Source organism: Ictidomys tridecemlineatus, chromosome 6 (assembly GCF_052094955.1).
Source record: "Ictidomys tridecemlineatus isolate mIctTri1 chromosome 6, mIctTri1.hap1, whole genome shotgun sequence".
Classification (NCBI taxonomy): Eukaryota; Metazoa; Chordata; class Mammalia; order Rodentia; family Sciuridae; genus Ictidomys; species Ictidomys tridecemlineatus.
In genome coordinates, this window is record NC_135482.1 from 154,895,441 (window position 1) to 154,919,830 (window position 24,390).

At 45.5% G+C, this 24,390-nt stretch overlaps 1 protein-coding gene across 2 annotated transcripts; it reads left to right on the forward strand.

Annotated features, from left to right (window-relative positions):
• Positions 1-6,432: 6,432 nt before the first annotated feature.
• On the forward strand, positions 6,433-10,864 carry LOC101972150 (protocadherin-8). 2 transcript variants are annotated; one of them, XM_005336790.4, is made up of 3 exons: positions 6,433-9,063; positions 9,235-9,442; positions 9,899-10,864. In XM_005336790.4, exons 1-3 carry the CDS (start codon positions 6,433-6,435, stop codon positions 10,270-10,272), a joined length of 3,213 nt encoding a protein of 1,070 aa, XP_005336847.2. In that variant the 3' UTR covers positions 10,273-10,864. The 2 variants fall into 2 exon arrangements, with proteins under 2 accessions (XP_005336847.2, XP_005336848.2); XM_005336791.4 differs by having other exon boundaries at positions 6,433-8,772.
• Positions 10,865-24,390: the final 13,526 nt, after the last annotated feature.

Below are 24,390 nucleotides of genomic sequence, written 5' to 3' on the forward strand. Positions count from 1 at the left end.
TTAATGACAAAATCCAGATCCCTTAACATGGCACATATAGCACCTACCTGGCTTTCCTTACCTCTCTGTACCTACCACTTCCCCTCATGGGCCTTACACCCCAGCCTCATCTCTATCCCTTCCCTTTCATACTTTACCCCTAGCTAATTCCCACTCATTTTTCAAAGTTCAATTCAGATGCCACCTCCTCCTGCAAGCTCTCTCTCTCTCTCTCTGACTACCCTTGTACCTGAGTCAGTCATCACTGTTCTTGGACCCTGTGACATGTGTTAAGGTACTCCACCCTTCCACAAGAAGCCAACTATGATCAGCAGCAGTGTGGGCCTTCATTCTGGTACTTCTGAATCCAATTGCTCTCTGTTTTCTCTCTCTCCCCTGCCTCAAGCATGGTAGGATCTAACTTTTTATTGTAGAACAGAATTAAATTTATAGAAAAATTATAAAGTTAGTCCAGAGAGTCCCCATAAACCCCACACCCAGTTCCCCCTATTATTAGTATGTTTCCCCTTACATTAGTATGGTACATTTATTACAATGAATGAATGATATTGATATATCATTATCATCTAAAGTCCTTATTTTATTCATATTTCCTTAGTGTCCCCTAACATCCTTTTCCATTCCAGGATATCACATTTCATTTAGTCATTATATCTCCTTAGGTTCTTTTGGGCCTTGATTGTTTCTCAGATTTTTCCTTCTTTTTGATGACCTTGATGATTTGGGGAGTATGGTAAGGTTTTGTAGCATATCCTTCAATTTGGGTTTGTCTGATTTTTTTTTCAGGATTAGCCTAGGGTTTTATGGTCTAGAGGAAGACCACATGAGCTAAGTTCCATTTTCATCACATCCTATTTAAGGTGCACACTACCACTATGACCTATTGCTGTCGATCTTGATCTTGATCACCTGGAGTGTGACAGGCATCTCTGTGTGAAGCAAGTCTCTACCTTCTTTTTCATACTGAGCTTTCTGGAAGGAAGTCACTATACCCAGTCCACACTTCAAAAGTAGGAAGCTATGATCACCTCCTTGAGGACAAAATCCACATTATTGAATCTGCATAAATTGATATTTTTCCATGTTGCAGATTTGTCTCTTCTCATCCATTTATTTATAAAATATCCAATAATTTTTTATATTGGTATGGATCATTTGGATTTTATTCTTGGTTCCCACAGCACCTACCACAGAGTCTAGCACTTCATAGAATGAGGATATGATGGACTGCCTTTGGTCCCCTCAAAATTCATACACTGGATCCCTGACCCTTCATGCCACAGAATGTAACTATATTTGGACACAGGATTTTTTAAACAGATAATTAGGTTAAGTAAAGTCATCAAGATGGATTCTGATCCAATATGATCAGTATGTCTTTAAGAAAAGGAAGAAATATTATTACTTGCACACAAAAAGAAGACTACAGAGAAAAGCAGTTATCTGCAAGCCAAGGGGAAAGGCCTCAGACACCATGATCTTGAACTTCTGAACCAAGAGAAGATAAATCTCTCTTGTTTAAACCACCCAGTATTTTGTTATGGCAGCTCTAGCAGACTAATACAGAGAAGCACAGGGCCAAACATTTTTTATACATTCATTCAACATAAGTCATAGGAAGTCACTTGCTGCTCCTGGGCATCCTAGAAGAAAAATTCCTTAGGAAAACGCCTGCTCCTTCAGAATTATGGGTTGCTATCCATCCAATGTCTATTATCTGTATGTGGTTTCAGTCATGATGCATGAATTTTGTTGAAATGAATAGGGGGAAAAGTCTACTGAAAACTCCTTTTAGTCCTCATCTGATCTCATCCAGAGAGTAAGATACCAAAAGATTTTGAAATGACAGGAGAGCACGAAAGTTGCTTGAACCCTCACATGACCATATTCTCTTTCCTTTGGGATCTATACACCTACAGCCGTATTTATTATTTCCAGGGAAGAGAAAAACAGAAGCAAAGAAGCAGACTAGGAATGAGTTCCCTTCTTTCTTTCTTCCTTCCTAAACAAATCCCTTGCCTATAAAATATGAGATTTAGATTACATAATCTCTGATGTTCCTTCCCTATGCTTTAAAGTAATAACTAACATGTGTTCCTAAGCACCTGGTATTTTATCTTCTACACAATCCTCATGGAAACCTTAACAGTTACTATTAATACCCCCATTTTGCAGATTAAGGAATTAAGATACACAGAGGTCAAATAACTTGCACAGAGTCACACAGCAAATCTTTGATAAGATTTTAACTCAAGCAGGATGATTTCAGGGACTGGAGTCAACAGCCATGTTCTGCTTCTTATCAGGTAAAGCAGGTCTCCTCCCAGTCTCCAGACACACAGAGCACACAAAAAGCTGAGTGACCTGGAAATGATTCAGGATTTGAAAGCATCTGGTATTGGGATAAATCCAAAATCAATGTTTAAACAACAGTTACCTTCACCCCCAAATCATCTCATTGTCTTGACAGCTGAGTTTGAATCAGAGATATAGTAAATGTCATTCTGTAGTTTAATTAAAAAAAAAAGTAAAAGTTACTATGCCAGAATTGACAGCCCAATAAACAGAGAACTTTTTTGAAAATAAGTATTTGGAGAGTAGAAAAGAGCTTCATTGCATTTCGAGAGCACCAAACCCAGTAAAACCCAGAAATTTAGGAATTCTAAGAGATTTTTGGAAAATGCAGTGTCTCTACAGGAATGAACTGAAAGTCCCTAAAGAACTGCTTCTATTCTTTGTTTGACCAAGCACTTGCTGAAAACTTCTTTGGGAAGTTTATTCAATGGAATGAGCTGTAAAAGGAAAAACCATGGGCCCTGCCTTATTTAAATAAATAAATAGTTAAAAGGTTAAAAAATAACTCTTCTCTCCATCCATCCTTAGAATTACACTTTCCAGCGAAGTCTAGTTCCCTTTCCTGGTAGATATAATCCTAATTAAAAATAAATTACATGCTGTATAGAAGTTGAAATGGAAAAGATAATCCTATTACATATGAGAATATATCCTGATTTTCTTTTCCCGCTAAACTGTGGGAGATATCAGATCAGGTTGAGCCCCCCATTGTCGCCGCTTTGAAAACTTTCCTAGAGCCCTAATCCATCACGTGACACCCGTGTCAATCTCGGTGTCTGCACGCGAGTTTCACAATGCCGGCATTAGGCTCGGTAACCGAAACCCAGCTTTGCGGAGCCTGCAACATTTGCATTCCGAGAAAACGCTGGCTATTGTGGAGGTGTGTTTGTTCTCAGCATTGCAAGACGGTTGCCCGCAAAGTTGCTAAAACCAAGAGAAAGGGGCTCCTTTGAGCTTGCCCAGGCCTTTTGGTATGATAACAAGGCGATTTGACCGACTTTTGTTGGGTGGGATCAGCGCTGGGGCGGGCGACCTCCCCTCCCTTCCCCCCACAACCGCCCTCCTCCCCTCCCCGGACATTTTTCCTCCCCAGGGAATTGCTGTGGTCGCTGATGCGCTATATTAAATCGTATTTCCGTAGCAGGCGGCTGCAGGCTGCCGGCCGGGAGCTCACTCTGTTCGCGTGCCTTCACACCTTTACCACCAGCTCGGCTAGACCTCTGCGCGCCGGCCGCTGCAGCCGAGCTCGCGGCTGTCCTCCCCAAGCTCCCCGCCCAAGGCTCTGGGCTCTGCGCTCCCGGCTTTCAGCTTCCTGGCGCCGCCGCGGTCGCTGCCACTTCCCAGCGGCCAAGGACCAAGCTGCTGATAAAATACTTTGAACCTGCTACAAGCCTCCCCACGCCCTCCTCCCGACGCTGGCTTTTGCCAGCTTCGGGTCCACTCTTCCCTTTCTCCCTTCCAAGCACTCTTTATTTCCGCCTTGAGAAAGAGCATGCTGTTGCGGAAGCGCCGAGGTGGGGAGAAGAGCAGAATTCTCTTGGAGCCCCATCTCCCGCGGTCCAGGCCAGAATTTTAAGGGGCGGGGGACGCCGGGTGCGTTGGCTTAGTGTCCCACTTCTACCGCTTGCTCTGGCTGCCCACCCCTTCTCCGCGACTCTTGCACAAATGTCCCCTTCCCTGCTTGCTCAGACCGGGGAATTGTTCTCAGCCCAGTTAAGAGCAGTGCCTGGACTTGATCCCTCGGGGGTTACGAGAGCGGAAGCTTAGAGACCGCTGTCCAACAACGCAGTTCTGAATCTGTTCGCCTCTGAACCGACAGGGGGAGCGAGAACTGAGGGAGTGAGCCTGGGAGGGCCAAAGGTCAACAGCAGACCCCACACCGGATGGGAATGCTGTATATACCCCACTCCAGTAATGTGTCTTGTGCGGAAGTGGGGCAAGAGCCAGATGTTAAAAATCACTTGGGGGAGGGAAGCCTTCTTGGCTGGAATTTGCGTTCTTGTAGGGGCACTGTCCTTCACACGTCCCCGCTTGGCTGCAGATGTCTGGTCTCAGATAAGGTGACAAAGTGAAGGTGACGCAGAAGAGAACCTAGAGGATCTGAGGAAGCTCCAAGCCACCCACCATACACCCATCCCAATCTCCTGCAAGCTTTTATTTACTGAAGCCTGAGATTTAATTCTCCACCCTTGGCAGTTCCCAACTTCTCTCTTATTCTCCTCCACCCCACTGCCCACCTGGCTCCCTGCGTGATATTTCTGGGGAAATTCTTGCTCCTCCTCTGAAAAAAAAAAAGTCCAAACCTATTCCTTTGAATTCAAATGTAAGGAAAACATGGATAGAATGTTGGCAACAGGCCCAAAATCAGGAAGAGGTTGACTGATTGCAACCTGCTTATCAAACCCATGGCCTTAAAAACAAAAACATATTCTTCAAATGTGTGACTTCTATTTTTAACTCATCTTTCTTATGAATTTGCATAGTGTGCTCAATAAAAGCTTCAGTAAGAATCGATAAGAGTCTGTCTTCTTCCAGGATGGTGTCCCATCACCCTCGCCCTCAGGGGTGGGAGAATACCTGTGAATACCTGTGCGAGCAGGAAGACCTGCTCCGCCTGGAGCTTGGCAATGCCGAAGTTCCATACTTTCCTAGGCAGATGGTTAAGTTCCCCCAGGTTCGTGCCAGGTTTCAACGTCACGCTGTGATTTTGTTCTTCTGGAGCGGGACGAGTGTTGCTTCCCAGAGTGGCCCTATTAGAACAGAAAGAAAATCCTCTAAATAGGCGGAACAAGGCATCAGGAGGAAAAGTTCTCTAAATGCTCTCTAATACGAACCCGGTATTGTGTGGAATTCAGCGCCCATCACCGTTTAGCCCGAGAGTTATGGCAGTGATTGTGGATGAATAGAGGAACATAATGGATACATGTGGCGTTTGCTCGTTATATTCAAGTTAGCCCAACTCCGCTGTGGAAACTGTTCAACTTTCTCTCCCCTTAGCTTGTCACAGTGAAATAATACAGACATTGGGGCCTCCAATGGGATCGCCTGCCACGCCATTCTATTTCCACTGCTAACGAGGGCTTCATAAGCCTTTGATACAGTCTGATCTTTGAAACCTTTCCAAATCTCCTCAAGCTTATGCTAAATCCTATTTGGAACTTTTTTTTCCTTGCCTGCTAGCGCCCAAGGCTTAAGAAAGCCATTTGGACAGTGACATGCATACTAACATATCGTAGTGCTCTTTATTGAAAGGAAAGTGGCAGCTCTGATCACCGGGGCTCACACGAGCAAAACACAATTCTGTATACAAATTTGAATAAAATCAATTCTCCTTTATCCTTCAGGCTTCTTCATCGACAAGCTATTCCAGGCGCTGTGGGGATCTGGGAAAGGTGATCAGAGCCTCACTTGGCAGAGCAAGTTTGGAAGCCTCGGAGGTGCCAAACGAAACCGGCGGCTGGGTGGAGGTGGGGGTGGGGGGTCTGAAGGGATGGGAGAATCCCGAGCCACTGGGGAGAAACCTGAGCTACTTGGCACTTAGTTTTAGCAATCGGCACTGGAGAAAGGGTGGGGGCGCACACCAAACAAAACCACCCGCTCGGTTTACCCTCGGAACCTTGCGCCAACTCCTCTACAAGCAGAGTGCTGACCAAAAAAAAGGCGGGGGGAAGGAGTTTTAAAAACAAAGGAACGATCCCCCTCGTTTTCCTTTCTTGTTTTCTCCTCTAAGCCTTTCCACATTAAAAGAATTGTCAGAGGCTGGCGGAGGAGCGGCGCTAGGGTAAGGCGGCCATTGGCTGCCGGGCTCGGGTGATTTGCATATCGGCGGTTACAAAGGCGGAGGCGGCTCGCGGCGGCGCAGCTCCAGCCAAGAGAAGGGAGGGAGAGGCGCTGAGTGAGGGCGGGTCCGCTAGTCCTCAGAGCCAGCCTGAGCCGGAGCTGCAACCTACAGAGTTCTCCCGCACAGGGCTCGCAAAAGAGCGAGCTCCTGGGAGCCGGGGACTCTCGGCAGAACCTGCCGCAAACCAGAGAAGACGATCTTCCGTAGCATTTTGAAATAGCGCTTGAGCTAGCGGCATGAGTTCTGTGAGGCGCTGGGGCAGCCCTTGCCTTTTCCCCCTGCAGCTCTTCAGCCTCTGCTGGGTGCTTTCAGTGGCCCAGAGCAAGACAGTCCGATACAGCACCTTCGAGGAAGATGCCCCCGGCACGGTCATCGGGACCCTAGCTGAGGACCTGCATATGAAAGTATCTGGAGACACAAGCTTCCGCCTGATGAAGCAATTCAACAGCTCTCTGCTTCGGGTGCGCGAGGGTGACGGGCAGCTGACCGTCGGGGACGCAGGCCTGGACCGCGAGCGACTGTGTGGCCAGGCCCCGCAGTGTGTGCTGGCGTTCGACGTGGTCAGCTTCTCACAGGAGCAATTCCGGCTGGTGCACGTGGAGGTGGAGGTGAGGGACGTCAACGACCATGCGCCGCGCTTCCCCAGGGCCCAGATTCCAGTGGAGGTGTCCGAGGGTGCGGCGGTGGGCACGCGCATCCCCCTGGAGGTGCCGGTGGATGAGGACGTGGGTGCCAATGGGCTGCAGAGTGTGCGATTAGCTGAGCCACACAGCCCGTTCCGAGTGGAGCTGCAGACGCGTGCGGACGGCGCCCAGTGCGCGGATCTGGTGCTGTTGCAGGAGCTGGACCGCGAAAGCCAGGCTGCTTACAGCCTGGAGCTAGTGGCCCAGGACGGCGGGCGCCCTCCACGCTCTGCCACCGCAGCTCTCAGCGTGCGTGTGCTGGACGCCAACGACCACAGCCCAGCCTTCCCTCAGGGCGCAGTGGCCGAGGTAGAATTGGCAGAGGATGCTCCGGTGGGCTCGTTATTGCTGGACCTGGACGCGGCGGACCCGGACGAGGGCCCCAACGGCGACGTGGTGTTCTCCTTCGGCGCTCGCACCCCACCCGAAGCGCGCCGCCTCTTCCGGCTCGACCCGCGCTCGGGTCGCCTCACCTTGGCGGGACCCGTAGACTACGAACGCCAGGACACCTATGAGCTGGACGTGCGGGCGCAGGACCGAGGCCCTGGTCCCCGGGCCGCCACCTGCAAGGTGATCGTGCGCATCCGCGACGTCAATGACAATGCTCCCGACATTGCTATTACCCCGCTCGCGGCCCCGGGAGCGCCAGCAGCCTCGCCCTTCGCCGCCGCCGCTGCCGCCGCCGCACTCGGGGGGACGGACGCGACCTCTTCGGCTGGTCCAGGGACTCAAGAGGCCGGCGCCACCTCGTTGGTGCCTGAGGGGGCGGCGCGTGAGAGCCTGGTGGCGCTGGTCAGCACCTCGGACAGGGACTCGGGCGCAAATGGGCAGGTGCGCTGCGCCCTCTATGGGCACGAGCACTTCCGACTGCAGCCGGCCTACGCAGGCAGCTACCTGGTGGTGACCGCAGCTTCTCTAGACCGTGAGCGCATCGCCGAGTACAATCTGACGCTAGTGGCCGAGGACCGTGGCGCGCCCCCGCTGCGCACTGTGAGGCCCTATACTGTGCGGGTGGGCGACGAGAACGACAACGCGCCACTCTTCACGCGGCCAGTCTATGAGGTGTCGGTGCGCGAGAACAATCCTCCTGGAGCCTACCTGGCCACCGTGGCTGCCCGGGATCCGGACTTGGGCCGCAACGGCCAGGTCACCTACAGGCTGCTAGAGGCTGAAGTGGGCCGCTCCGGAGATGCAGTGTCTACCTACGTCTCAGTGGACCCCGCTACAGGAGCAATCTACGCGCTGCGCAGCTTCGACTATGAGACTCTGCGCCAGTTCGACGTGCGCATCCAAGCTAGCGACGGCGGCTCCCCTCAGCTTTCCAGCAGTGCTCTCGTGCAAGTGCGGGTGCTGGACCAGAACGACCATGCACCGGTACTGGTGCACCCAGCGCCAGCAAACGGCACTCTAGAAGTAGCAGTCCCCGGACGCACATCTAGGGACACAGCTGTGGCGCGCGTGCAGGCCCGGGATGCTGATGAGGGTGCCAATGGGGAGCTGTCATTCGACCTACAGCAGCAGGAGCCACGCGAAGTCTTCGCCATCGGCCGCCGCACGGGGGAGATCGTGCTCACCGGAGACCTCTCGCAGGAGCCACCAGGCCGCGTGTTTAGGGCGCTGCTGGTCATATCCGACGGCGGCCGCCCACCTCTCTCCACCACAGCAACTGTCAGCTTCGTGGTAACAGCCGGCGGCGGACGCAGTCCGGCTGTGCCTGCCAGTGTAGGGAGCCCGGAGCACTCCCGCCCGCCTGGCTCTCGGCTAGAGGCGTCGGGGCCGGCGCTGCAATGGGACACGCCACTGATTGTCATCATCGTGTTGGCCGGGAGCTGCACGCTACTGCTGGCCGCTATCATCGCCATCGCTACCACTTGCAACCGCCGCAAGAAGGAGGTGCGCAAAGGGGGGCCCCTCCGGGAAGAGCGGCCCGGGGCGGCGGGCGGCGGAGCCTCGGCTCCCGGCTCCCCGGAGGAGACAGCCCGGGGAGCTGGGCCCAGGCCCAACATGTTCGACGTGCTCACCTTCCCTGGCAGCGGCAAAGCGCCCTTTGGCAGCCCCGCGGCCGACGCGCCCCCGCCCGCGGTCGCCGCGGCCGAAGTGCCGGGCTCGGAGGGCGGCAGCGCCACTGGGGAAAGCTCCTGTCACTTCGAGGGGCAGCAGCGGCTCCGCGGCGCGCACGCCGAGGTGAGGCCTTCCTTCGGCTGGGCGCCCCTCTCCGTGCTCCGCGGACAGGCTGGGGGAAGGGAGACGAGGGGTAGGGGGTGGGCTTTGGCAGGGGGACTCTTAAACTATCGCACTTGCTTCTTTGTTTCTTGTCCAATCCTCACACCCTTTTCCCCCCATTCCTCGCTGCAGCCCTACGGTGCCTCCCCGGGCTTCGGAAAGGAGCCGGCGCCCCCTGTGGCGGTCTGGAAGGGACACTCTTTCAACACAATCTCCGGCAGAGAAGCGGAGAAGTTCAGCGGTAAAGACAGCGGCAAAGGGGACAGTGATTTCAACGACAGCGATTCCGACATCAGCGGGGACGCTCTAAAAAAGGATCTCATCAACCACATGCAGAGTGGTGAGGACTCTTCTTCCACCACCATCATACACACCACCACCACCCCATTCCTCCTTCCCTTCCATTTCTTGCCTCCTCTCAATCTCAGTTCCCAGACCCACCCCCTCTTTCCCACTTTTTATTCCTCCCTTTCCGAATCCAGGCCTCATAGTGAATTTCAACATGCCAAGAAGAGACAACCCCCTCATTCTGTTAGGAATAAGCAGAGATGACGCCAATCTTCTAGGAAGGGAATTCAGCTTATCAATTTCTTTTTTCTTCCAGCAAAAGAAGCTGGGCTAAAGACGTCTTTACAGGAAGCATTGTGCCTCTCAGTTCTTAAATCACACCATTCATCTTTATCCACACTTTTCTTTTCAATCACCCTGAACCTGGCTGGCATTCTTCTGAACATGGAGGCTTGGGTGTGCAGTAACCTTGGGAATAATCATTATGCTCTTTCCCTTTTTATGATAGGACTGTGGGCATGCACTGCTGAGTGCAAGATCCTGGGCCACTCTGACCGTTGCTGGAGCCCATCCTGTGGAGGACCCAACTCGCACCCCCCACCTCACCCACCAGCCCAGATGTCAACCTTCTGTAAGAGCACGTCCCTTCCTCGGGATCCTCTGCGCAGGGACAATTACTACCAGGCCCAGCTGCCCAAGACAGTGGGACTGCAGAGTGTCTATGAGAAAGTGCTGCACAGAGACTATGACAGGACAGTCACTCTCCTCTCCCCTCCTCGTCCAGGGAGGCTCCCAGACCTTCAAGAGATTGGGGTACCCCTCTACCAGTCCCCTCCTGGAAGATACCTGTCTCCAAAGAAGGGAGCCAATGAAAATGTGTAATCCCATGCTGCATGTCTTCACACACATATACAGGTCACTCCGAGAAGCCCCTAAGTTATTGACCGGTTTCAGTGTTGTATATATAAATATGCAAGATGTGCCTTAAAATGAAGTTGTTGGAAGCTATTTCCAATCACATTGGTACTGTTTGGTATTTGCAAACAAAAATGTAGTTAATGTAATTTTTATGAAATGTGTGCAGTATTTAATTTTTCTTATCATGCTATTGACTTTAATTTCACTTGCAGCTTGCCATTTTCTTAGTGTTTTTAACCTGTACATTGTGTAATGTAATGTTTGTATATAATGAAATTTTGTTATATTTTTATATAATAAAAGCTAAAGTGGAAGTTATTGCCAAAGGAACTGTCTGTAAGACAAAAAAATAAAACATGTTGGAATTATTCAATGGAAATTTATCTTTCACCAGAAATGACCTAGTGTTTGAGAAGGTTTGCCTTGCCAAGTATAACTTGTATATCTTGAGTCTGTGGTAGATTTCAAGTTCAATGTTATTTAATTACATTTGGTTTTCTGTAAACCGTGTCACTTATAAGCACAGTAATAAAGGATTTGTCATGTGTTTGAAGAATCTGCTCATTGCTTTTCATGAAATTGTCTATAGTCAGATATTCACTAATAATTTTGGTGCCAGGATTAAATCTTCTTTCAAGTGTTAATTATTTGGGCATTATAAATGTTTATGGCAATATTAATCCTGTGGGATTTCAAGTATTACAAAATCTCACACAAGAATTTAAAGTATTTGTTGATTGTATAAAATATATACATCTCCATATACATTGATCACTATAAAATCCTTTCCCTCACCTATTCACTCAACACATATTTCTAAAGCATCATCAAAAAGTGGAGGAAAGTGCAGAGTGGTGAGGACTCTTATTCCACATGGAAGGTACTTGCCTCTAGTTCCAGGTGCTTGGGAGGCTGAGGCAGGAAGATTACAAGTTTGAGAGCCACCTGGGTGACCCTGTCTCGAGGATTAAAAAGAAGGGCTGGGATTTAGTTCAGAGCACTTACCCAAGGTGTACAAGATTGTGAGTTCCATCCCCAACACACACACACACAAAAAAAAAAAAAAAAAAAAAAAGGAAAGCTAAGTATGGGTTGTTCATTCACTAGCATATGTAGAGATTTTACTTGTAGCCAGTAACTCCTTTATGAACCTGGATTTGAAGTGAAGAAGACTATCTCTAGGAGATATCAGGTAAAATGTCAGTATCAAAAAGACAATGAAAAGGATTGGGGGCATAGCACAATGAGAGAGCACATTTCTAGCATACACAAGGCCTAGAGTCCATCCCCAGCACTGGGAAAAAAATAAAATAAAAAAGAAGTTTGTGGGTGAAATGAGGAGATGCAAGCTTGAAGATATTCTAGGGAAAAGAAAATATGGCGGGGCTGGGGCTATGGCTCAGCGGTAGCGCACTTGCCTGGCATGTGTGAGGCACTGGGTTCAATTCTCAACACCACATATAAAATAAATAAAATAAAGGTCTATCAACAACTAAAAAAAGGAAAGAAAACACGAGGCTTTGTCGAACAAGACTGATAAAACAATAATTGTCAATAGTACTATGTATACATGTTGGCGTGGAGTAACTACCCTTGCAGTCTATTGGTGTTTGTGTTTGAAAATGTGCATAATGGAAGATTTTCAAAAGATAGTCAAGACACCTATGCCTGTTTTCTATGCATTTCATTTGAAATCAAAATGATGATGATGATGATGATGAAAGCTAACATTTACTGAACAAGCTTTTATACAAACAAGCAGCGCTCTTTGAAAAGCACTCTGTGTGAATTATCTCATTTAATCCTCAAACTTCCTTCATGAGAGGAGAGCCATCATTAACTCCATTTTACATGAGAAAACTGAGGCACAAGTAAATTAGATAAAATGCTGAAAATCACTCAGCTCACAGGTAGCCTGAGGCTGGGGCTGCAGTTCAGTGGTGGGATATTTGCCCAGCATGTACAAGGCCCTGAATTCTATCCCTAGTACCATCAAAACAACAACAAAAATGTACATAAGTGGCCAGGGTGAGATTCTAATCCAGAGTACTCAGAATGAAAAATAAAATAAAGCAATGAAAGAAGTTTGGCTGGCTTTTTTTTTTTTTTTTTTAACTCGAAAGAAACAAAGAGGTGAAAAAGTCCCAGTGTGTGGCCTTTACTGCCTGGTTATTGTTTAGTCCTTTATATTTGTGAAGTGCCTGTTTTCCTTTATTACTAATTATAGAGTGTGAGGCACTGTAATGAATAGAGGAGCCCTCAAAGCTGCCTGTTGAAGTAATAATTGAAACCAGTGGTGGCTCCAAGCTAAACAGCAGGTCGGGCACACACAAGCGCTTTGCCACCCACGGCCTGTGCAAAAGTGCAGCAGTTTCTGCAGGCGACCCAGCTGCACATGCGCCTGACAATCTCAGGCTACCCAGGCCTCCAGTTCCAAAAAAAATGTAGGATTTAGGGAGGTTACCAGAATGATCAGGCCTGGTGGGAGAGACCCCCTGGTTGATCTGAAGCTATATGTTTGAGTCAGAGCAGAGGGACAAATGAATAATCCCATCCTGCAATCTAAACGCAGCCAATCTCTCTGCATTTGCTGTTTGGACCCTTCAAAAGTAAAATGATGTTTACTTCTTTTTTTAAAAAATTTTGTATTGTGCAAGCTATTTTACTGCTAAAAAAATTAGGGATTCACAACCTCTGTGACTTCACTGTTTCATGTTTTCCCCTTAGAGAAATGACCACCAAAAGGCCTTGCTTCAGCCTGGAACCTTTACAAAAATCAAACATACAGTTCAACCCTTAAAATTGTTTGAACAAAAATCAGGAGAGGAAAAGCTCTCCTAGGGACCAGCAGCAGGAACCCTCAGAGAAACAGGAGCTGCATGGGAGAGGCTTTCTGCTTTTCTCTAGAAATGCTTATACTCAAGTATATTTTTAAGAAAATGCATTGTTTAATTAAAATAAATGAGATAATATAAATGCAGGACATTTAGGACAAAGCCCAGCCTATGGTAAGTTCTCACCAAACCCTGTGCTTTTTCCCCTTTCCATGCCCCACTTTGACACCAGCCTCCACTTTAACTATCAGCACAGTCCCACCCCCTAAGGAAGAAATGGACCCAGGATGTCTGGCCTCAATCTGACCCTGTTTTCCTCTCCACTTCTTCCATTTTCACCAAGTAACTAGAGCCTCATGTGTATTCAACACTCCACAAACAAGCAGGCTGAAGTGAACATCACATATAAACTCACAAGTGTTACAGGTTTGTGATGGCAACAAAAATACCTCTCTGGAGGTGGAGGCCAGGGATATGGGAAGGGCCTCAGGGAAAATGTAAGTCACCTTGAAAGAGAAAGCCAAAGCCAGACTTCACCTGTTTCACATCTTTGTCTCTAGCCCCATTGACTTGGACGCCCTACACTTCTTCCTATAATAAAATATCCATCAAAGAAACCACTTCAGAAAATTAAAATGTAAGTGGTTTCAACATCTATTGAAAAATGCATTCTGAAATAGAATGAAAACAGGATGCATGTCTCCAAATGCAAATATATATGCCTATAGAGAGAAGGGAGAATATATATATATATAAGTAAATCAGGATAAGTTCCATGCCACAATTAGCTGGCCATCAGGCTTATTCACTTGGCAAATATAAGCTTCTATTATCTAAAAATTCCATTTAGAAAACAAGCATATTCACTTTAGCACTGAATTCAGTAACAACAGTATAATTGGAAATGCTGCAAGTTTTGAAAGCAAACTGAAGCAAAGAAATACAATACTCAAAGGACCACTAGGCTCTGCAAAAACTCAAGAGAGCTTTGAAAATGTTGTCTTGGTCTTCAGTAGCTACGCAATCACTCAAAGAGTATTTATTACTTCTTTCTTCAAAGGGAGACAATCTGCAGCAGAATTCAACAGGTTCAAAATCAACTAATAAGCGAACAGCAGGTAAAAGGAGACACCAGGCTATTTTTAAAAGCATCACTTAAGCCACCATATTAAATGTGCTCTTTTAGCAGGGAGAAAAATCTTCATTCATTATCAGAGTTCGAACTTGCTCCCACAAACCCTGTTTAAGGGATTTCAACATGTCAAGTTGAAGCCTGCACAGTTTAACACAGGATCAGGAGACTTCCATTTGCCAACCCAATATGACACTTGGCTGTATCACAGACACCCCCAACTCAGCATGTCCAAAGGAAAATCGTCTCTTTCCTGCCACCACGAACCCCAAACCATCCCTCTGGCAAGTGTTTTAAACTCAATAAATACAAACACAAAGTCAACATACAGAAGTCGCTTTAAGACTCCAAACTGTTTCTTACTCCCAACCTCCAATCAAGATCTATTCATTCTACCTTTCAAATATTGCTTCATGGTTCTTTCACTCCACTTTAGCAGATATGATACTACTGTCCACGTCCCCTTTGCTGACCTGAGTCCACCTAAGAGGTAGTGGACACTTCTGGTAGCACTATAACAGTGTCTATCTCAAACACTCTTCTCTGCTGCTTGAGACTTGCTAAGGGCCTCTGGCCACACTGAAGCTTGTTCAGTCTGTGCACAAAGAGGTGTGGAAGGGGATTCAAGGCCCACAGGGGCAACCCTCAACCAATGAGTGATGGGAATTGGCAGACACTACCCCAGCTTTCCCATCCTTTGGAGGAGCCATTTTAAGCTGTGTTCTACACATTCCCCTGAGGTTCCCCAGTGAATTTGAGCCCCAGGTGTCCACAGCAGCAACCCACCCAGTAACACAGCCTCTGTTGGCTTTCCAACCTTCCCCTGTCTCCCTTGCCCCACTCCCTCACTTGTGCTTCCTGGGATCACCTCCCAAGGAATCCAAGGGCTCCTCCGCACCTCCTCAGCATTGTCCAAACTGAGAGCAATTGCCACTCAACTTGTCTGTCTTCCCTTGATAGCCCATAGAATCAAGGACTGTCTGCATTTTCATCTGCAATATCCCCAGCACCCAGTCTTTGTTTCAGTGTCTGCTTTTCAAAAAACTGTCAAAATTGAACAATGGTTCATGTGTTGGAAACTTGGTCCTCAATATGGCAACATTGGGAGGTAATAGAACCTTTAAAAGATGGGGTTTAAGGAAAGGTTATTCGGTAATTAATTGGTTTGGCATCCCTGGAAGACTCCAGTTAATTGCCAAGGGGATCCCTTGTTAGTTTCCAAGAGAATAAGGTTGTTATAAAAAGAGCAAGACTGACCCCTCCCTGCTCTCTGGCTTCTTGTCTTGCCAAATTATCTGTCCCTCTCATTCCCATTCCTCCCATGATGCTATCCATGATGTAATGTAGCCAAGGGGGCCTCACCTGAGGCTGAATCAATTGAACCATCCAATCATACACTTTCAACCTCCAAATCTGTGAGCCAAATAAAACTCTTTTCTATATGAAGTATCCAGCCTCAAGTGTTTTGTAAAGTAAAATGAATTAATTTAGGTTGCATAAAAATCAGAACATTTACTCATTTATTTTTAGTGTGTACTGTGTTCTAGTAATGGTATCAAGTACTTTATGGGTATTAGCTCATATAATCTTTATGAGCTTACATTATATCATCTTATAGGTGGGGAAAATGAGGCTTAGAAAGAAAGGTAAGGTAATTTGCCACATGTCACACAGCTAATATAAAAAGGAGCTAACATTAAAATCAAGATCTGGCTGACAAAGAAGGAGGTATATATCTTCTTACTCAAATCTTCATTGCTTTTTTTCCTGGGTTCCAACAAGACTTTCCTATCTGCTCTCAGGATTCACTACTTGTCCTCCACATTGCTCCCATAAAGATATCTGATCTTGCCACTCTTCTGATTCACATCCTCATGACTTCATATCACCCTTAGGATGAAGTTCAAAGTGCGGCTGATGGCATCACCAGATCCTTCATGTTCTGGATCCCTGCGTCCTTCCCCAGCCTCAGTCCAGCTTCCACCTTCCTCCCCTGCCCCCTGCCTCACACATAATTCCTCCACCAGAAAGACGTACTTGTGCTACACCTATTCATCCTGGTCCTTCTGCTTGGAATGACATTCTATTTCCTCTCCTCTCTCCACCCACTGTTTCTCTTCTCAGGCCCATTTTTTTGTTATCCTTCAAGACTACTAAAGGATCACTTCTCTAGAGAAAACTTCTGTGCCAGGTGCAGTGCCTTTTCCAACCCCTTCCCCCATCCAGGAAGGGCTATATGCTTCCTTAGCACTCACCAAACTGAGGACAATTGCTCTACTTGCCTATCTTGCCTACCAGCCCATGAAGTCAAGGACTGTCTGTGTCTTTCATGCCCACATCCCCACCACAAGGTACACTGGTTGGTACAGAATAGGGGTTCAATAAAAAGTGCTTGCTGATTGGAATGATTCCCAGAGCCAAACACAAAAGGTCATAGCCAAAAGACTCTGCATTCACAAGTCAACATATCTCCCTACAGATCTGTGCTAAATATGCCTCTGAATCAGACACAACCAATAGATTCAGCATTTCCTGCACTCCAGCTACTCTAGTGACTCTGAGTGTGTGGATGATGCAGAAGCAGCACCAGCCCTGGCCAAGCACAAGTCACCTTACCCACTGAAGGTCAAGCCCTCCCCACTTCCAGTCTTAATGCAGCAGCATCTCTTTAGACCTGACCCAAGAGAGTTCCAGAAGTTTTTGAGCGCCATATGTCTAGCTATTTGACATAATCTTGTTCATTTTGGTACCTAAATCCACATGCACCAAATAATACAGAGGATTGTCAAAACTTCCACTTTATTCCATGCAAAGTTGATGAAAACATCAAATTCTTTTCTCTGCTAAATGCTGGATATTAGTCTCTTATTTACTGGAATTTTATTTGTTTTGCCAAATTTTCTGCCTATAAATTCTAAGAAAGCCATAGAGAGGTGAGGCTTTGTTTCTAATGAATATCACCAGATCATAAGGGGAAGGGCTGGGTTATTGAGGGTGGGGAGTAGAATCTCATTTTCATTCAGTAACTGGCTTTCAGCCATCACTTAACCTCATTGTGATTCATTGTGCTTATCAGCCCAAAGCCCTTAATCACCACCCTCACTGGAAGTCTGAGAACAACTAATGAAGATACTTAAGTGCCTCCAGGAATGCTAAGGACTCAGGCAGCCAACCTCCTACACTAAAGAAATTCAATGTCACCATTCTGTCCCTGATAATCTTTTTTTAAAAAAAAAAATATTTTTTTAGTTGTAGATGGGCACAATACCTTTATTTTATTTGTTTATTTTTATGTGGTGCCTGGAACAAACCCAGTGCCTTACGCATGCTAGGCAAGCACTCTACCACTGAGCCCTAACCCCAGTCCCAACCCTGATATTTTAGTCTGTGCATGTAGTGGCATATCTCAAACTGTTACATACAAATGCTAGTAAACATCACATTCTACATAAATATCTAGATTTTTTTTTCTGAAAGCTCGGTCTTTGTTCCCAATGCCAATCTAATAACAAGGTCATGGTTTTGAGGAAAAGGAAAAAGAGGTTTTATTGCTTTGCTAGCAAAAAAAGAAACATAGGAGACTCCTATCCCAAAGGCTGTGTGATTCTGCCCATCAGCATGAACAGGAGGCTTTTAAAGAGGTGATTCAGAGAAAATGAGATTAGGGAGGAGAGATCCAGAAGGAGAAGATAAGGGGAAAGAATATCAGGAAGGAGATTGGGAAAAGATCAGTGAGGAGAAGATCAGGGAGAATAAAGTTGGGGGAAAAAAAATGCAAGTTTCAAAGCCATAAGAGATATAGTCAAAGCATCAAGTGAACCCCTATTACACTTTGAGGTACCCCTATGGGATTCTTAGATATCTCTATAAGTCCTTCAATTCCTCACCTAATTTTTAATGATTGTCTTAAATCAAGTCCTGGAAAGCACAAATTGAGATGGAGATTCTTGTGAAAATCAATTACGGAGGAAGTGCTCTTAGAAAGGGAGAGAAGCAAGCAAAATAGGGCAGGGGAAGAAAGCTCATCAGGCAGACTCTTAGCTTCATGCTGAACCCTACCCAGAGCTCTGGACCACCAATCAGTCCTCTCTTGAGGCAAGGGGCTAGCCTTTTGGACTGTGTTGTCTTAAAATAACTACTCTGTCTTAAAGGAAATAAGAAAATGATTTATTCTAAGCCATATATGAGAGGCCATGGCCCAAGAACATGGATCAAGTTACCATGAATGACATGTTCTGCCGTGGAAGAGGTTACATGAACTTTTACAGCCACAGAACAAAAAAAATCCATAAATCAGTACATTTGATAAGTACATTGGTAAGGCATTAGGTAGGCAGGGTAGGGGGTACTTTTCTACAGGTTTCAGATGTTATAGCAGTCTTACTTTAGGGTTGATAGAACATAGAAGTCTGCTAAGCTGAGGGATAAATTCCAACAGTTTTACCTAACAGTCATAGGATATTAAGTCAATATAGAGACTTTAAGTAAATGGCTGATAAAGGTACTACAATAGCCCAAGATGATTTGGATTCTTGGCCTATAATATTCTATGTCTTCACAATTATGATATTATAGACATTTAAGGTCACATAGTCTGCAGCATCTTTAATATTGTTACAGAGCCCAAGTTCAGAAGCCCGGCCCGTAGAAAAACCAATGCCCCAGAAATGGATATTAAGGAAGAAAAAAAAGGCTTTATTTAGAAGCTAAAGGATGGAGAAGCAGGAGCTCAACTCACAAATCAACTTCTCAACCCCAAGATTATCAGGAGTTACAGATATAGGGTAGGAATGATGAGGGAGTGAGATGGGCTAATGAATATCTTTTCTGGGAGTGGACAGAGATCTTCTAGGAACTTGGGTGCCACCTCTTTTCACTCCTTTCATGGTGTAGTATTTTCCGTCATGGTGACTTTAGCCTTAAAGGGAGAGGAGAGAAACTAGGGCAAGCCCAGATCAAGTTAACCATGTATTATAGTCCTAGACAAAATATTTCTCAAATAATCAACTTGTTTACATGCGGAGCTGAGTACAATATGGCCCAAAGGTTAAGGCAGAAAAAGAGAAAGACACAACATAAAAGCAGAGATGCTTAAATCTTTTCAGCTCATCCCAATCACCCATTGGATGTTTGTAGCCCCAAGTGGAGAGTCAGTGTTTTCAGCAAAAAATAGACCCTCAAAAATAACCTAGGCTACTGCTATCATCATAACCCCACCTCAGTGGCACTGTCTACAATAAAGCTAGTGGGAGACCAAAATGTATTGCCCAGCTGTATGATCTTCAAAATTAGTGATTTTTTTAAGTCAACTAAGAGCAAGTGAAGTTAGAAGGTTTGTTTAGGATTTTCTCTGTCAAACTATATGTGCAACTTCTTCAGAGAACCTCAATTCACATCTCCGTGTCCGTCATTGTCCCTGGATTGAGGGGTGGAGAGTGAAGGGCTATGATACATTCTCTACATGGCAAGGGGATTCCCTATTTGGCTAATGGCAATTCTCCCCAAAAAAGGAGCCACCATGAGCCATTAGTGGCCACACTCAGTAACTAGAAAGGAGGTCATGGTTCCATGCAAGTGGCACATGTGGATATGACACCAGTAGCGTCCACCATACCAGTGGTTCCAAAATCACAACCACCTAGAAGTGTTGTTAAAACAAATTGCTGGGCCTTGGCCTAGAAATTTCTGATGCAATGGGTTTGGAATTGGGTCCTATATTTTATATTTCTAAGAAATTCCCTGGATAAAGCTAATACTGCTAGTTCAAGGACCATCCTTTGAAAACCACTACACTATAAAGATGCAGTGTTGGGCCAAGATACACATTCTGACCTGCTTTGATTTGGTGAAGTTCTACACAAAAGTATTTCAATATAATCTTCAATCGCTGTCTCCAGAATGCTTGATTCTTTGCTTGCCACAAAGAACATGCATAAAACACCTAAGTAGAAAGGAAATAAAATGGTAAGTGTGGAGGTTAGAGCTGAAAAGGTCCCCTGTCCTCCCCTCACTCTTTCCTCTTCCCTACTCTAGCACACAGGTAAAGGAGTGGGAGGAGCCAAAAGAGGCCATGGAGAAGTCTAATGATGAGCAGCCCCATGCCCACAGATGGTCAGGCCCTGTCTGTCATGCCATGCACAGCTCTGAGTAGTAGACCTTGTCAGAGACTCAGCAATGTCCATAGAGGAAGGGGTAGGTGACAAGAGGACTCAATGCAATAGTGTTTTGTAAAAGAGATTTGGTAAATAATCTATGATGCAAGATACTCAAAACTTACATGAGCTACCTCAAGAGGTAGTAAGTAATTCCCTGTCACTGGAAATTTTCAAGCAAAGGATAGATAATCTGCTGATAGAATGAGGGGGAGAGGAGAAATCTGGTTTGGGAGTTAGATCAGGTGGCTTCTAAGTTTCTTCCCAAGCTTATCAGTTTGATGATTATAGTTTTTTGTTTTGTTTTGTTTTGTTTTGTTTTGTTTTGTTTTGTTTTGTTTTGTTTTTGGCGGACACAACATCTTTGTTTGTTTGTGGTGCTGAGGATAGAACCCGTGATGCACGCATGCCAGGCAAGCGCACTACTGCTTGAGCCACATCCCCAGCCCTCAGTTTGATGATTATAATGGTTAATTTTAGCTTTAGTTATCAACTTGACAGGACTAAGGGACAAGACATGTGGTAAAACATAGTTTCTAGGTATATCTGTGAGAGTATCTCTGGAGGAGGTTACCCTTTGAATCAGTAGACTGAGTAAAAAAGACTGTTCTCAACCAGGTGCATTGGCATCATCCAATCTGTTAAGGGCCCAATAGAACAAAAAGGTACGGGAAGGAGAAAGTTTCCTTCCTTGAGCTGGGACATCCATCTTTTCCTACTCAAGGACATCAGATCTCCTGGTTCCTACATCAGCAGACACAGCCCCTTCCCCCACTCCCATCCACACAACCCATTTTCAAGCCTTCAGCCTCAGACTGAATGATACCACTGATCTTCCTGGTTCTCCAACTTTCAGACACCATATTGTGGGGTTCATCAGTTTCCATAATCATGTGAGTCAATTTCCATGATAAATTTCCCCTTATATGTCTCTCTCTATAGATAGACAGACAGACAGACAGACAGACAGAACAACCAACCGATAAACAGATCAACAGACTGACTGACTGATAGACACATAGACACACAGTCTATTGGTTCTATTTCTCTGGAAACTGACTAATACAATGACTTTATGCAAATTCTTGATATGCCCTTTCTTCCACTCTCTAGAGTTTTTTTTTAAAGTATTTTGGAGGAAACAGTGAAATTTTACATATATTTGTATTATATATATATATATATATATATATTACACACACACATGTATATGAACACAATACTTTTATTTTGTTTACCTATGTTGATGTGTTGCTGAGGATGAAACCCAGTGCCTCACATATGCTAGGCAAGAGCTCTACTACTAAGCTACAACCCAGCCCACAGTTTAGATATTCTGATCTACCTGTCCTGCTTTACTTGATTCTCAAGTGATAGAAAGTTAAGCACTCCAGCTCTTATTACACTTGGTTTGCAACAACCCCTACGTTCTCTCCAGTTGTCTGCTTTTCTGATTGGGTGAGACTAAATATGTTATTTTATCCTTTTGTGCTCTGAAGCTCAACTCTTTCCCTGTGAAATTGGTTTCAATAAGGGATTTACCAAGATGCTTCCAGTTACTTCTTAAACAGTGTTCACAGCAGCCCTGAGAATGAGCAGCCCCATCTTGCAGAGGGGAAAGTGAGATTGATATGTTCAGAAGCAGGTGCTCTCCATTGGCCCTTCCTTCTCACCTCTATCTTTAATGCTTATTAAATGGTGATATTTATTCAGCATAAGTCTCAGGACTCTTGTGCATGGTAAATCATTTAAGAATTGAGTCACCGGGGTTGTGTTTTGGCCGACCTCCGGCATTCACTCATCCCAGACCCACGTTCTAGAATACAAAGGCACTGTGATTCATTTCTACTCTTCAGCTTCACTAATCAGAGAAGCCCATTGCTCTTGCCACTCAGCAAGAGACATAATGAAAATTTCCAGGCTGAGGGCATTAGATTCAGATTCAACTAAAAAAAAAAAAAATGTCAGGTGGTGTGATTTACTGTAGCTAGAGAGAAATGAAGGAGAAAAAAAACACTAACTTGTTTGTGCTTGCTTTTACTTGTGAAGCTGTGGGCAGATATTTGCCATTTGCTTGACCAAGTTATCTGTGTGAGGACTGCTAGGCCCACACAGGTCTAGCCAGACACTGAGGGATAAACAGGTCTGGTCGATGTGTGGAAAACCAGTTTAAATAAAATGTAACTAGATTCAGAAAATTATAATTTCCTGAACTCCACTCAGACAGAGTCCTGTATGTGGTTGGCCCATTGGGAAGTGGAGCCAGGTGGAGGAAACGGCTGCTACACAGTCCTCTGAGGGGCATCTGTCCATGGAGTGAGTGACTTTTGTTGGCTGAATGGGCAGGCAAGTGTGAGGAAAGCTGAAGTACTGGGAGGAGGAGAGATTATCCTCCTCTGCCCTCTCTCTGCACAGCGCTGTGCCATTCTTCAAAATAAATGTGAAATGAATATTTAAAGAATACAGGCTTAGGGGACTTAAATCTTATTCCTAATGTTTTATTTCTTTTATTTAAATAGATCTACAACGAATATGACAAAACATTAACATTTGTCAACTCCGGTTGGTGGGGCGCACAAGTGCTTGTTTTATATATATATATGTATATGTATATTTTTTCCAACTACAACAAAAGAATTCTGCTTTGAAGGATCACTGCATTTATTAGCTTTCCCATGGCTTCCTCGGGTCTTTAGTCCATAATATTACCAATGCCCTCATCCTCCCGATTCCCCTCCACTTCTTAGTCCCTACTGAGCACTCTTCTGGGTAGGATAAAGACAACATTGGAGTCATAGCAATAACCATAAACCTGAAGACAGGAGTATGCGGATATCCCCTGGTCACAGAGAAGCCTGTGAGAGTCTGGATGCATAAAATCAGCACTCCTGTTCCCATCCAGACAACGTGCAGAGATACAGAGGGGAAGGAAGAACAAGACTAGAGAGAGGGTAGTGTTCGTGCTACCACAGGCTTGGAACTAGGCCAGGATCTGGGGACTTCTAAGAGAGCTCTGCCAACCCAGGATGCACCCTCCTGCCTGGCAGGGCACATGAGCACTTCTTTATGAACGTTCAACCAGCTGATGTTCACACCGACTCTAGTATAACCATGCTCCTGCAAGTGGACGTAGTCCTTTTAATCTGAAGATAACTTAGCTTTCCAGCACCAAATATCCAGGGGAAAAGACAGAAAAGGAGAATTGAGATTGTGGCTGTTGGGTAGATCAGAGAGGGGACTGGTTCTCAGCCTATTAGATCCACACACAAAAGAGTCTAGATGAAAGAAATAAAAATAAAAAGATTCTAGATAGACTTCAGGTAACTCTTAGGAGGTACAAGGTTAAGATAGTTTTTAAAAATGGCCATTGGATCCCGAAGATCACTTGGAATCTTTCGGAAGGTCTATAAGGGCAAATTTTTCATAATTGCTGTGGTTTGGATGTGGTTTGCCCCCTTGGCTCATGTGCTGGGGGCTTGATACTCAGTATGGCAGTGTAGAGGTGGTGTGGAACCTTTAATAGGTGGAGCCCTGTGTGTGGGGGGGTGTCACTGGAGATAACCAGAAGGGATTGTGGGACCCCAGCCTCCCTGACTTCCTGTTTGGCCATATGATCTCTTCTCCACTTGAACTCCTGCCATCTTCATGGGGCCCTTACCAGAGCTGGCACTATGCTGTTTGTATTTTCAGCCTCTAAAACCATAAGCTAAATAAACCTCTTTTCTTTAAAACATGCATGTTATTATCTATTTTATTGTGTAAAGTAGCCCCTTAAGCATTCCGTCATGTTTTTGTTTCTCAAATCTCATTTTTAAGATGTAAATAAATACAATTTTAAACAATTTTTTAAAACATCTTTTATTTATAAAGTTAGCCTCAGGCATTTTGTTACAGAAAATGGACTGATACAATAATAATACTAAGATGTTATTTGTCTTTTTCATTATGTTGACATTTGCTCTGG

Coding starts and splice junctions, on each gene's coding strand:
- LOC101972150 (XM_005336790.4), top strand. CDS start 6,433: ATGAGTTCTGTGAGGCGCTGGGGCAGCCCTTGCCTTTTCCCCCTGCAG. Junction 9,064..9,234: donor TCCGCGGCGCGCACGCCGAG/GTGAGGCCTTCC, acceptor TCCTCGCTGCAG/CCCTACGGTGCCTCCCCGGG. Junction 9,443..9,898: donor CATCAACCACATGCAGAGTG/GTGAGGACTCTT, acceptor TTTTTATGATAG/GACTGTGGGCATGCACTGCT.